The 15000-nt window shown below is 41.1% G+C and overlaps 1 protein-coding gene across 1 annotated transcript in view; it reads right to left on the bottom strand.

The window, feature by feature from the left end:
• The window catches only part of MTF2 (metal response element binding transcription factor 2), a gene marked incomplete in the record, with an annotated part of 1616286 nt that overhangs the window by 1525901 nt on the left and 75385 nt on the right, over positions 1 to 15000 (bottom strand). Inside the window, 1 exon segment of the mRNA XM_044085679.1 lies at positions 204 to 399. Within this exon segment, the coding sequence (XP_043941614.1) occupies positions 204 to 399 (196 nt within the window).

Below are 15000 nucleotides of genomic sequence, written 5' to 3'. Positions count from 1 at the left end.
TGCAAATAAAAGCAAATTTATTTGCAGAGTGAGTTAAAAGAACTGTATTCAAGTTAAAATGAAGTGCCTTTGTATTGGTAGGGAAGATTAAAAGTATAAAATAACCCTTTCCTCACCAAGCCAAACTCATAAAAAGCTGGAATTTCTATAAATGTTCCCAGAAAAACAACACGAAGTTAACAGATAAATATTCCCATCCCTACCTTTCTAATTGTCCCAAGATAAAACAGGCCATCTGACCACCTGGTTAGGACATCCTGACCCTCTTCAAATTTGCATGCTATCTTTCTTGTTCTCTGTCCATTCTGCAAAGACAATCTGGACAATGATATTGGGAGATTTTGGTTTCCAGAAGGAGATCTTTTGTAGATCAGTAAGCTGTTCACTCCAGTAGAGTCTCTGCAACAAAACAAACAAATAAGACTTTGTACACAATCTACTCAGCTAAACTAAATGAAAATATATATATATATATAAGCTTATCACAGGATATTCAAAAATTAAATCATGTTATGTTTTAGCTTCCACAACTGCATTTGACTGAAAACTTCTGTAATTTTCTAGAGGAGTGGTTTAGCTCAACATAACTTGGAAAAAAGCTTCCAATAGGATAATCCATTTGCATTAATATCACAACACTAATTGTGTTAAAAGATCTTCAAAAGTACTTCTCTTGTATAAAAAAATAATTGTCATTTGTTCTTCATTAAGTTGATTTTCTTGAACATTTTTCTGTTAAAAATGATGAGACTGTTAATATGTTTTATGTAAAATCAATAAATTTTTTTTTTTTTTTTTTAGTACCTCTCTTGGATGGACACTGAGGAGACAGAAAAATCAAGTGCTATACAATACTCGGGTGGGGTTGTAACAAGCCAATAAATGAGTATTATCAATGTCATTGCTGGCATAAAAGAGAGAAAAAAAAAAGTCTTCCTACTCCTTAACATACCTTTCTTTAAGAAAACAGCCAGGCAAAATTATGTCAAACTCCAAGAAAGTAGGTCTATACTCAAAGGATGCATGAATGAGCTACAAAGCAGTCACATGAAGGTGCTCAAAACAAAGCAAAAGTTATAGGCATCCTCCATAAAGCTGTGTGTAAGGTCCTCTTGTTCAGATCTGTGAAAAGAGATCAATAGTAAACCATAACATGGGTTTACCGACCTCCTAAGCCCCATTTCCCATTCAGAATTTCCATGTAAGGAACAGCCTACAACGAACAAAACAGGTGCTATGCATGGTATAATACTGACACATGTAGTGCAAGATTCATTTATATACAAACCTGTATAAGATATGTCGCTGCACTTTCTCTTCTACTCAGAACAGACATCACACAGAAAACTCAATATTGTATCAAGCAAATAGTTATGGAAAACAGGAAGAATTTAAAATGAATCTATTTCACTAGAAAGCAAACGTCAAAAAGGAAAGTTAGGGATTGGCATAATGGTTTAAGTGTTTAGCTCACAGTAACAGGGTACAAAGTTTGATTCTCAAATTTGAAGGAAAAAGGCCCTCAAAGGCAGATAGCCTAGAACTCATCCATGAACCCAAGTATATGCCCAGAACCACAAACCTGTCTAATCCCATTTATTAGATTTCACATTAAAAAAATAAGCATTCTACGAAAAAAACAGTTGCATCTGTGTCTATAAATGTATTATTCCTTACCTTGAACAAAAAAAAAAAAAAAAAAAAAAAAAAACAGGAACAAAAAACGTAAAATTCATGCATTTACCTCTATGACAGTTCCTTATTACTAATACAGGATAAAGTCCATCAAGGTGTTATAAACCCTCAGTGGTAAAAAGTTCCCAGGCTGCCAAAGACACGCCCCACCCCCCAATTTCCATAATTCACAAAGGTGCTTAGCTTTTCTGATACGAGGCAAGACACTAACTGCTAGCATATAGAAAACAGAGCCTTAAAACCTATGTCACACAAGGTGAGAGCAAAGTTAGAGGAAAGCCCTCCTTTTACCAGACATTAAAATTAAGTCAGCACAAATGTAGATCTAGAACTGTGGGTCAAATCATCCATAAAAGCAGCATACAGCCCCCCCCCCCCCAAACAAAAAAATAAATAAAAACTAATACTCCTGGGCAGTCTCTCATAGAAGCATCTGCCTTACAACAGTGGCCCCCATAGAAAACCTAAATCTTGAAACACATCAAGCTTATAACTTGCAAACATTCTAAGAATGCTACATTTCAACAAAACATCACGCACTGTACTCCTTAAAAATGTAAATGATGCAACTGCTCTAGTAAAAAGTCTCAAGAGTAAATGGAAGAGCATAATGTACTGGATACAGTCAGAAAGCCATTTGGCTAAAGCAACCTGCTCTCTCTGTGGAGATTGTCAATTTTCAGCGTGGAGAAAAAGTGACGGCACATGGCAATAGAGAAGATAACCTCGGAAATGGAGTTATAAAGAAAAACAGCCAGATGGTCACTTTGATTAAGATGAGACTCAGTAGCCACTCTCAGCAGGAAGGATTAAGTGAGGATACTGACCCTGTTTTCTCTGAAATACAATAAATACAAACAAAGGACAATAGGGGTGCTCTGTCAGTAAGAATGAACCCTTAAAAAGATTAAGGACGAGAAATGGTGTAAAAAATGTAAAGAAATCAAGACATAAGAAAATTTGATATGGCAGCAAAACATAATTTGAGGAATAACTTGCACCCAAATCAAAAATCTGTGCAAGATGGTCTTTACGTATGAAATGGGGCTGAAAAAGAGCTTATTCTGCTTCAAGAAATAAAAACAGGTTGGCTTGCTTGATCTTACAAGACGTGTCAATATTTAGTTTCTGTGATGAAAAAATAATCTGATTTACTCTGGGAGGGGGGTAGACAAGAAGCAAGGTGATGGACGCTAATGGAACTGAAAAAACTACACGGAGAACAAGCCAATGCATGTGTGAGTGGAACTTGCCCAAAAAAAGTGAGTCAAGAACATCCCTGGACAGGCACAATGGAAGGGGGTTTCTCCCAAAGGTGAAAAGAAAGAGAAACCCAAACTTCCACGGCCAAAAGAAACCGAAGAGACTGACTAGACTAGTGATGTTTGTACTTCCCTTATTTCCTCAGATAAGGTGTAGTCAGAAGGTCAAAGATGCCCAGGATACAATTTCTGGATCACAGTATCTCTCTGGCATCTCACCCACAGCAGGAATGAAGTACCTGCTGCATTTGGAAATAGTTAGGGAAGAAAATAAGCTGCAGCAAGACATATCAGTGTCTGTCATTTCCGAGCCACTGAAGGGCTGAGGAGTCCCTCATGGGATAAATGCAGACAGTTAACAGCTTGTCTGCATAAGGGCTGGCCTACCAAGAATATGGTTTTCTAAGCTACCAGGAAACAGTTTGACAGCAAAGACAATTCACACACACTCATGGCTTCTCAGCATAGTGGATAAATCCAGTTCCTCCTTGCTTGTCGATGCACCAAACCTCTGGCATGCTGTCAGAAGCGAAAAGTAATCCACTCTGGTGAATACTGCAAGACCTGCAAAGTGATGAAGACTGCCTTTATCTTCAAGCTGTTGATACATAGTTTTAATACATCTATGCATCTTGAACCACACGCCTACTGAAATGCCCCTCCCAACCTAGAGAAGACATGTACTCAGTGATTTCTAGCGACTGTGTGGACAAGAGTACACAATTTCCTTTGTAAAAGTTGGGAAGGTGCATACGCCATTGAAGTGTGACATATATACATTCAAAATCTGTATAAGGTTGGACTCTGGGTATGAAGCTTGAAACCACTGAACTCAACATATGGTGCAACACTTGCATGTGGAACTTGGTACTTGGCACGACAGAAACTAAGGCTACCATAATATTAAAGACCTTGAAGCAGAAATTGATGACCATGGAGCAGGAAAAAAAACTTTTCAAGGAGTGCATCCTATCCACTGGCAAAATTTATCTGCAAATTAATAAATTCAAGCTGCTCCGGAGGAAAGGAAGCAGCAGGTAAAGTGGCAAGTGTAACTTTAAACTCAACTCTAATGAGACATTGGAGGTAGAAGAGTAGACTCCTGTATCATAATCCACCTGAATCAGGGGTGCACTAGAACTGCCTCCAGAAAACTGGGAAGGCCTCAAAATTGACCCGCAGTCAGCCCGTGTTCCTAAGTCTTGGTCCGGCGTAGGCTGCTGTCACCTCTTCCCTGACATCAGTGCGCCAGGGGAATAAAAGTTGCAACAGACGCCATTTTCTTCAGTTTTTCTTGCCCAAGATGTCAGGTGCCCCCAGACATGAAGGCTGGAAAGATAAAAATATGCCCAACAACCATGCATATATTACTATAAACATTTCCTTCATCTACAAGCAAATACACCACATAGGTTGTATAGAGTTGAGAAGTATAGAATAGTCCCAGCAAAGAGGGGGATGGTGGGTGGGTAACCTGGACTGCAACAGTGAATACACTCTAACATCTACATTTATGGTAGGTACACAACTGTACTATGTTCATCGTGTTTCACTGTTGCAGTCATTACACTTGGGTAGAATCCCAAAGCTGAGGTTGGGTGGCTGGGTCTAGATTGGATTTGACGAGGCTAACAAGCCCTGCAGAACTGAAGTGGCAAAGCCTGCTTTGGATTTGGAGTAGAGAGGTAGGTGGTAGTGCTTGGTAAAAGTGTGCACTGAGCTCCAGGTTGCAGCTTCTAATATGTCTTTCGTTGGTACCCCCTCTGAGGAAAGCTGCTGAAGTGGCTGCTGCTCTGGTAGAATGAGGCCTAATGCACTTAAGCACAGATTTGCCCTGTTGTGCATAACAGAAGCGGATGCAGTGTCCTATCCATTTGGAGATTGTCTGCTTTGTAATAGGTTTTCCTTGTGATCCTGCAGCATAAGCTACAAACAGTTGCTCAGTTTTTCTGAAAGCTTTTGTTTTGTCCAAGTAAAATCCTAGCTGCCTGTGTATATCCAAAGCGTGCAGAAGCATTTCTCCTTAATTCTGGGGATTTGGGTAGAAAGTAGGCAAATGAATGGTTTGGTTTAAGGCCACATTGGAGACCACTTTTGGCATGAAAGTTGGGTTCGTCCTTAGAGAAACCCTGTCCTGGTTTAATATGAGGAAAGGTTCCACAGCCATCAATGCCTGTAACTCTGAGACTCTTCTTGCTGAAGTTACTGCTAGGAGCAGAGCAGTTTTCCATGATAAGAATTTTAGATCAGCTGTGCTGGCTGGTTCAAATGGAGGTAGTGTTAGTTTTTCTAAAACAAAATTGAGATCCCAAGTAGGCACTGGTGCTCTCCTAGGGGGTCTTACATTCTTTGCCCCTCTGAGGTACTGTCGTAGTAGAGGATGTGAAAAAATTGGAGGATCTGTATTGTAATGAGCTGAAATGGCAGAGGCATGGATTTTAATAGATGAAAAAGATAGGCCTTTGTCCAACATCTCAGTCAGGTATTGCAAAATCTGAGGAATATTAGGGACCAGTGGGCTGAGCCCTTGTGCCTGGTTCCAAGCACAGAATCTCTTCCATTTTTCTGCATAATATTTCCTAGTGCTGGGTTTCCTGGCTTCCAAAATTACATCCATAACAGCTTTAGAGAGAGGTGCAGTTTGAGTGGCTACATTATCTGCCATGCTGCCAGGTTTAAGGTTCTGAGTTGACTGTGCAGAATCTGATTGTGTCAGAAGATGAGGGATTTGAGGTAGAGGCCAAGGTGGGCCTTGGGACAAAGTCTTTAGGATTTGGTGCCAGTGATGGCGTGGCCAGTCTGGTGCAATTAGGATAATTTTTGATATCTCTTGTCTGACTGTAAGAAGCACCTTGGTGAGAAGAGGCATCGGAGAGAAGGCATACACTTGTAAGGTTTTTCCAGCTGAATGATAGAGCATCTACTTTCCATGCTTGAGAGTGATAAGTCCTTGTGCAAAATATCTGTATTTGGTAATTGTGAGGGGAGGCAAAAAGATCCATGTCTGGGCGTCCCCATTCCCTTGTTATGTTGAACACTTGTGGATTTAGCTTCCATTCATGAGGATCCATGGATTTCTGCTTAGTTTGTCTGCCAGTGTATTTTTTGTTCCTGGCAGGAATTGTGCTTGCAGATGTACCTGGTAGGTCAGCGCTGTGTTCCACAAAGTCATGGCTTATCTGCATAGGGGGGTAGGAATGTGTGCCCCCTTGCTTATGTACCACATAACTGAGGTATTGTCAGTCTTTATTAATACTTGTCCTGGATGGATTAGGTCCTTGAAGGCTGTCAGGGCATTCTGTACAGCTAGCATCTCTTTTTGATTGATGTGAAGATACATTTGTTCCTTGGGCCAGGTGCCCTGAATACATTTTCCTGCCATATGCATTCCCCAGGGATAATCCGATGCATCCGTTGTCTGCCTGGCTGTAGGTAAGGTGAAAGGCTGTCCCTTGTTGTGGTGACAGGCCTGGGACCACCATCGAAACTCCTGTTGTAGGCAGGGAATCAAGGTTATGATTGTCTCTAGGCTGTGACAATGCTGAGTCCAAACACTTTTTAGATACCATTGTGGTTTCCTCATATGCAGTTTGGCATATGGAATTAGTAGAACGCAAGATGCCATGAAACCCAGGGCCTGCAGAATTTTCCTTGCAGGGAGCTGGGTCTTTGTTGCCATCATTTGAAAGTAATGAGTCAGTTGCCTTTGTTTGTCTGGCATGAGATAAGCCATCTGGACAGTTGTATTTAAGCTTGCACCCAGGAATACTATCTCTTGAGAGGGCACTAGTTTTGATTTCTTTTCGTTTACTGTGTACCCTAGGCAAATTAGCAATCTTTTTACAAATGCCAGGTGCTTTAGAAGAATGTCCCTGCTCTCTGCTTGAATAAGGCAGTCGTCCAAGTAGGGATATATTTGAATTCCTTTTTGTCTGCAAAATGCAATTACTGGTGCCAGACATTTTGTGAAGACCCTGGGCGCAGTAGATAAGCCAAAGGGCAGTGCAGAGAATTGGTAATGCATTGAGCCTGCTATAAATCTGAGGTATCTTCTGCACGATTGTCTGATTGGGACGTGCAGGTATGCCTCCTTGAGATCCAAAGTAACTAGCCAAGCCTCCTTGCCCAGCATGGGCAGAAGTTGTAGTGTTAACATTTTGAATTATGGAACGTCCAGGAAAGTATTTAGGATTGACAGGTCCAGTATAAGTCGCCAGGCCTCGTCTTTTCTGGGTACTAAGAAAAGGCGCAAGTAAAATCCTTGGCCCTGTTCTTCTTGTGGAACTTTTTGAATAGCTCCCATATCCATAAGAGCAGCAATTTGTTTTTGTGCCTCTGCCCATTGGTTTTTGTGGCAGGTTTGGCATATTTTTTGGTTTTGGAAGCATGTGGAAGTGGAACCTGTACCCCTGAGAAACTATATTCAACACCTATTTGTCTTGGGTGATTATGTGCCAATTTTTTGAGAAAAGTGCTAGCTTTCCCCCTAGGGGTGCTGTCAACTGGTAAGAGCTTGGCATTTGTAGAGGGAAGTCATTGTGACTGTTTCCTTTAAGGTTGTAAAGGTTGTGATTTGTCTTCTCCTTTGGGGGCTGAAGCACCCCATTGTTTAGGTCTGTAGGAGCCTTGGGGCTGAGATCTGCCTCTTGGGCGTCTGTATTTGCCTCTCTGTGGCCTGACACTGGAAAGGACCAATTTTTTGAAGGCCAGTTTCTGCTAAATCTAGGTGGTTGGACCTTTAAGAAATCTTTCACAGTTTGTATTGACTTTGCTTTATCCTCCATTTTCTTTAACACTTCTTCTGCCTTAACACCAAACGAAGTATCATGCTGTAGTGGAGCATCCAATAATTTTACTTTAACATGGTCAGGTAAACTGTTCTTTCAACCAAGCATATCTTCGAATAACTGAGCCTGTAACTGCGGCTCTACAAGAAGCCTCTAACGAATCAAAACCACATTGTAGAGTATGCTTTCCCACTTGATCAACTGCATGCAATAAATCCTGCATTTCTTTGCTGTCAGGACTTTCTATATTTGTAACCATTTTCTGCTTTAACAATGACATGAGATACTGTCGATATTTAAGCATGTGAAACTGACAGTTTAAAGCTCTTACAGCTAAAGTAGCACAAGTGTAAACTTTTTTCCCCCATCTGTCCAGAGCTCTGGAATCCCTATCTGAGGGGACAGGATTTTTGGCAGTGGAAGCTTTAACCCCTTTAGAACCCTGAGAAATTGTTTCTGGATCTGCAGCGGGGTTTTTGTAAAGAAATTTATGAGAGTCAGGGACCCTGTAGTACCCGTCTGGCTTTACTGGTTCAGGGGGTAAAGAATCTGGAGACAGACTGGATTCAGAAAATACATCCTCTACAATATCAAGTACAGGGGGGATAGCCAGGGGCCTGTGCTGAAGCAATAAAAGGAAATCTCTGTGCCTTTTCTTGGATTCTGAGTAATCCTGGCTCTCCCAATGGAAATGCTCCCTCATGGTGTGCAGGGTTTCCCCAAGAGAGTAATCCTCAGGCGGTGAGGCTGAAGGAATGGACTCTTCAGCATCAGAGGCCTCATAGGGAGGGAGAGAACAGCTCTGGTCAGAAGAAGAATCAGAGGAAATGGAAACCTGATCAGAGGAATCATAACCAGTGTCTTGCCTAGGCCTTTTGTCAGGAGGGGGATGGGAAGCCCTGATTAAAGTAATAAGGTCTTCGGCCATTTTAAGCATCTGTTTCTTTGGCATGGATGACTGTTCTGGAAAATGCTGCACTTGTTTCCTTGTAATGGTGTTTTTGACTTTGCTGCTGTAGTTGCTTTAATTGTAAGCTGAGAAGGTTTGAAAACACCCTCAGAAGCCAGTGCCTGCTCAGCGGCTCCGGACCCATCTGAGGGTATAGTTTCCGTAGGCCCAATACCTTGAGTTTCCACAGGACTCTGTGTCTCCACGTGGCTTTCGGTTACGGCCTGTGGCTCTGTGGTAGCAGGTGTCAGGGGCTGCGAAAGCGCCACACTGAGAACCAGCAACTGGCCTAGAAGAGGCTTCGTCGTCAGTTTTGGACCTCGGATGCCTGTCTTTCTTTGCTATGCGTTTTTTATACATTCCAATCATCAGTTGTTCCAACGGCATTATATAATTAAATCTTCATCCAAAATAATGTAATGCAAGATCAAACAGACGTTTAATGGCGCGTTTATTGAATCTAGCACAAAACAGACAACTGGTAACGTCGTGGTCAGGGTCTAGGCAAAGAATGCAGTAAGAGGGAAAGTCCTTATGAGGTATTTGCTTCCCACAAGAAATACAATTATTAACTTTTACTGACATCGGACTGGAGCAAGAAAAAGTTTCCCCAACGGGGTACTTCGCTTTATTGAAGACTTCGGTTCTGAAATTCAATTTTGAAAATCTCAGGAGTCGGCAGAGTGGCACTTGTGAACTGCTTTTGCTTTGGGCACCGCGCGGCAAGAAAGACTTAAGAAAATGGCATCGGTTGCAACTTTTATACCCCTGGCGCACTGACGTCAGGGAAGAGGCGACAGCAACCGACGCCGGACCAAGACTTTGGAACTCGGGCCAACTGCGTGTCACCTGCCAGCAGGATAACCCAAGTGTAATGACTGCAACAGTGAAACACGATGAACATCTGGGCTGTGACTAACCTGACTGCAAGGAGAGAGGGGTTTGTTGGCACCTTTTATATCCTGCAACAAAGAATTTTTTACTAATGGAGGAGTCAGAACCTTTGTGCAGCCAGAAAAAGCTTTTACATGTACAAACACCAGCTAATTATTGATCAACCCCAGTCAAAGAAGAGCACGGACCAGAAGACTCGATAAGAAATGACAGAACAGCTGAAAAATAGGAAAACGACTAGGTACTTTCCATTATTCAAAAGAAAGCAAAAGACATTATTCAAGAAGCTAGAAAGAATAAGACCGAAGACACGAAGATAGAGAATTAGTTGCAGCAAGTGAACATTTCAAAAATGAGGACTAATGCACTGAAAAGGACATGGGTTCAAAGGTATATACTACATGGGAAAATATGATTCACCGTCTCTCGGTTGCTGATCCCCTCCTCCATTTTTTACTCTTGTTGTGTTGCTTAATTTAGAGATTGTCAAGTACAGCTTATAAAAGCTTTGAAATACATAAAATACTACCTGCCATCAGCACTGTTTAAAGAACCAAGTAAATTAGAGGCCCACATGGTGGGAACCCTGATAAATTATTCAGCATGGCCAGTATCAGAACAAATGGAATGGAACTGCTAAATAATCCATCACACTATTTTGTTTAGGGGATAGAAGTATAAACGTTTATAAATGTTATTTGATTGTTAGCATAACAGTCCCAAAGTAACACAGCATGGAGGGAAGGAAACTGTCCTGACTAATCCAAGAATACAACTGTCAAATGAGATCTGAAATGGTGTACCAGAAGGGAAGGGAATGCCAAGCTATAGCTGTAACAGGCCGACTCAGGTCTATACGGTGAACTCTCAGGAGTAGGTCTAGTATAAGGCATGTTGCTTTTCTATTTACACGAGATAAGGAACGGCATTTTCAGAATTACATAGGGAGGAGAAATAAGTAGGTGAAGTGTTACAGTGAGATGTACTATTTGAAATAAGAGTGGAGTTACTATCACAACAGAGATGAGTGAACTGGGTCAGAAATATGGAAAGCTGAACACTTGTACAAAAGCAGTACAAATTTCAAAGGTGAAGCACAGAATATTGTACTGTTTTATTAGACAAAGTACGCACAGAGGAAAGGACTGTAATCAATGTTATGAAGTGGAATGTGCCAAGTAGGTTGGGGGTGGGTAGTGAAGAGAGCACATTGAACTAATTATTTCAATGTATTAACGTAACAGGAATTAAGTTGAAACTGGATAAATAAATAAGGTACACAGAATATCTATGTGGGAACACTGAAATGGAAGAAACCAAGAAGGATAATAATTTAGGGGTGCCAAAAAAATGTTAAGATAGTGCATTCAGGTAGAAGAAACAGCTTCAGTTAATGAATGGAATTGAATAAGCATTAAAATAAGACTTCTAAACAGATACAGGAATAGTTGACTTAAAACAAATAAACTAGGTAGAAATTGAATAGACTGGATGGATGTTAGGCAGATACAGATTTAAAGTAGTTAGTGAGCGAGTGGGAATGTGGAAGGTTAAACGGGGAAGATAAGAGGTGCAGAATAAAAATCTAGGATAAAAAAATAGTTCTGTAAAATCTTACCATAATGACAGATGTCCAGTTAAGACAAGGATTAAAAAAAAGATTAAGGCTCAAATAAAGAATGTAAAGGTTCCTGTATCATACAAGATTCCTCTAGAAAATGACAAGGTTGCGGGAAGGTGAGGAAGAATGAAAATGGACAACACAGATGCCACGTTATGCTAGGTACATCACTCCCATATCTGCTGTTGTTCTTTTCATTCTTCCTCACTGACATGGATCTGAGTCCCCAACAATGTAACTCCAGAGAGACCCTCAAAGAAGGATGTGCCAAAGCACTGCCAAACCCAAGGGAACCCTGCTTCTGTAGACAATGCACGATTTGTAATGTGCCACAAAGGGATGAGTCTTAGCCCAAGTGGCTACAACATAGATATAAATAGAAATTCTGGAAGAAAAGGTAGATGCGATGCCCACAAATCTGGTAGAATGGCCTCTAGGATGATGAGGTAACTCCAAACCATCTTGGGAATACATAAGCAAAATACCGTTAATAATTTACATGGCCAGGCTAATTTTGGAGACTGCTAGACCTAAGCAGTTAGAAGGAGAACACAAACAGCTGTAATGAAAGGCCCTGTGAAGCAAAAACGTAATCGTTTATGAACATCAAGAAGGTGAAAAGAGTTTGCCATAATCACAGACATTTGGCATGCTAAATGGCAATTGTATAGACTGATGAATATTCAACTCTGTGGCTACTTTGGACATAAAAGACGGATAGGCCCTGGGTGGGATTATACTATCTTTAAGGAAAAAATGATGTAAAGAGGCTCAACAAAGAAGGCCTGATGCTCTGAAATTCATTTCATCAATGTAATTACGACTAAACGTTAATTTCTCCATGATAGAAATTGCCTAACACAATAAATCACTGGTTCAGGGTTTTTTTTTTTTTTCTTTTTTCAGTCCTAAATTATACTGTGAGATCTGTAGACGAGTCTTTGATGGCCAATCTAAACAAAGATTCCTCTCAACACAGCTTTATACAATCTGGAAGTCATCAAAGGAAGGAAGTGATTTGCAGAACGAAAAATCAATGTACATGCTGAAGTGTAATAGGATAAAGAAACTAACCTTTTCCTACACAAAAAAAAAAAAATAAAAACCTGCCAAAGATGGACTGATAGAAGTAGGAGCTGAGAAGGTGACAATGTTCTTATTGGAAGCCCGTATGCATTGTCTTTTCCTTTTACTTCTATAGATTTCTTAGTATAATTCTAATGGGAAGCGAAAGATATCATGAACAAGGCAAACGAGGATGAATCATCGTACTGTCACTAGAATTGGAGAAGCAATGCAGTTAGCTAAAGGGAATAAAAAGTGACATATTTAATCTCAGTCGGATGAGATGAGATGAGATCTGGGCTGATTTCAAGAAAACATGGAGGATATTATGGGAGAGACCATAGAGTGAGACACACACATACTTAAGAAGGCCAGAAGGGAGCAAAGTGGATAACCAAAGTCCTCCATTTGCCAGCTTTCTGCAAAATCTTTGGGATCAATAGTATATGCAGGGAGGGGGGCTTCGCTAAAGGCTAGTAACATTAGAAGAATCATTGTCATGTCTGGGAAAATGACAAGTGATTTGGTCTATGAGAAGAAAGCACATGGTTGGACCATTTTTCACTCAAAGTGTACCACTGCCAAAGTTGGGAATCGTCAGTGGTTACTGTACGTACCTCACAGGTGTTAACTAGACTAACAATCACAAGGGCCTTTTCAATCCTAGACATGCATCCAAAATCTCTGACAAGTTCTGATACCCTTGAGTGTAAGACAAGGGTCTGAGAGATGAAACATTTACACGCAGTGGCCTGGGAAATTAACCATTTACAGGTTGTGTGTCCACTGGAGACTTGGGTGCCAAACCTGAGTTGAATTCCTGTTTCCCATTCAATGGTTCAAGCTGCACTTGAATTGGGTTAGGCAGTAACTCTGCTTCACAGAGACGGAGAGCCTGTTCCATAGACATGGCAGTCTATGGGATACATACCTCTCTCTCAAGCACATCCTATTTATATCACAGACAACATTTAAGTCTCGAGAATAGGTAATTCTGGTGCTGTTTGTTTTGTGGACATGCAAGAGGTCAGACTGGGGTCTGACAATGCCCTGTATGCCAGGCATAAATCTCCCCTCAAAAGACTATAGGACACAGAATACAGGGATAGGGCCTTGAGGTAGTGTGCATAGCACATTTTACTTATTCCCAGTATTCTTTTTGTGAAGAAACAGTGGACATTCCAATTTGTAGATATGCCTGGTTAGAAATAAGAAAGAACAGTTGTGTAAAATCATACCATAACCTTAAACGTCCTTCTCCTCTACATGCTGCAGTATTCATAAAATGAGTGAGTCCACCTCTGGATGACTCGTACGTCCAGCAAGAATGCCAAAGTCTATATGCTACTGCAAGGTACGTGCAATAGTGCAGGTCACTCAGCATGCGACAGCCATAAAAGAGATATTGGGGATAAACTGGACAACAGCACCTAGATACCTCAGATCTGAATGCTAGAGAACACCAGCCTGATAAGCTGAGAAACATGTAACATGGGACCAAGCAATCATCAGGGCAAAGGCGGGGGGACGCAATCCTGCAGCATATACAAGAAAAGAACATCAATGGTTATGGTAAGAATTTACATAACTATTCTACGTCCTTTTTTCTATTCATATGCTGCAGTACTCATAACATAAGGGAGAATGCCATACAACATGCAGAGTAGGAAATGGGAGAAGAAACAAACATCTGCAACAAAGCCATAGAGAATAGCTCTGGAAAACATTGCTCCGAACCTATAAAGGACATCCAATTTATAATGCCGGAGGAAGGCATGAAACGAGGACCAGGCAAGCTGCATCCAGGATAGAGGCTGTATACAATACTTTAATGAAAGCCCCATAAGATGACACTGCCCTAATGGACTGTGCCCTTACAGGACAAGACAGATGCTTTCCACTGGCCGAAAAACATAAAAATGGTTTTAGAAATCCATGAGGAAATAATCTGCTTAAAAATGGGTTGGCCCAGGGCCATTGGGTGATAGGACACAGTCAGACTTGCAGTTGGGCTTTGTATTGCATTAATACTACCAGAGTTGAATTTGAACATCCAAAGTGTAAAGAATCCTCTCACTGGGGAGATCAGAAGAAGATAGGAAGATTGAAAGCCTGATACAGGGATAATTAATTAACCACCTTGGCCATGAAGAATGGGTTAGTCCAAAGAGAAACTGTGTCCCTATGAAAAACAATGAAGGGATTAGAGGCCATAAGATCTTGCAGCTCAGAAACCCTTCTGGCAGAGGTAATAGCCACTAGGAGAACCGTTCTGCACGTGCAGTGTTGCAGGACGATGACACTGCTGGCTCTAAGGGAGCTAAGGTAAGTTTTTCTAGCACAAAACTGAGATCCCAACCAGGAGGCACTTGTTTCATTGGTGGTCAAATGTGAAAGACTCCTTTTAAGAACAGTCTGACTTCCAACCTGGAAGCCAAGGGAGGAGACAGACCAGGAGACTGAGGACTATGACAGGCCATTCTTCATAAATTCACACAGGTAAGACAAACATGTAGCAACTCTACAGACAGTGCTTAAGTGTTATTTAAGACAACAGAAGGAAAATCGTTTTCATTTGGAGATGTAAGATTTCGTAGTAGTGAGTTTTCCGGCCTCCTGCAGAACTTGTAGCATGTCAGTGTTTAAAGGGAACTAAACCCATATCACCCAAAATGTCAAGTTTAGGGTTGACATTTGTAGATGTACTAGAGTTCACTTGTTACCACC

The sequence above is a fragment of the Protopterus annectens genome, chromosome 10.part0 (genome assembly GCF_019279795.1).
Source record: "Protopterus annectens isolate FY-2018-M chromosome 10.part0, PAN1.0, whole genome shotgun sequence".
Lineage (NCBI taxonomy): Eukaryota > Metazoa > Chordata > Ceratodontiformes > Protopteridae > Protopterus > Protopterus annectens.
Note: the sequence above shows the minus strand (reverse complement) of the source record. Positions and strands in the feature narration are given on the sequence as shown.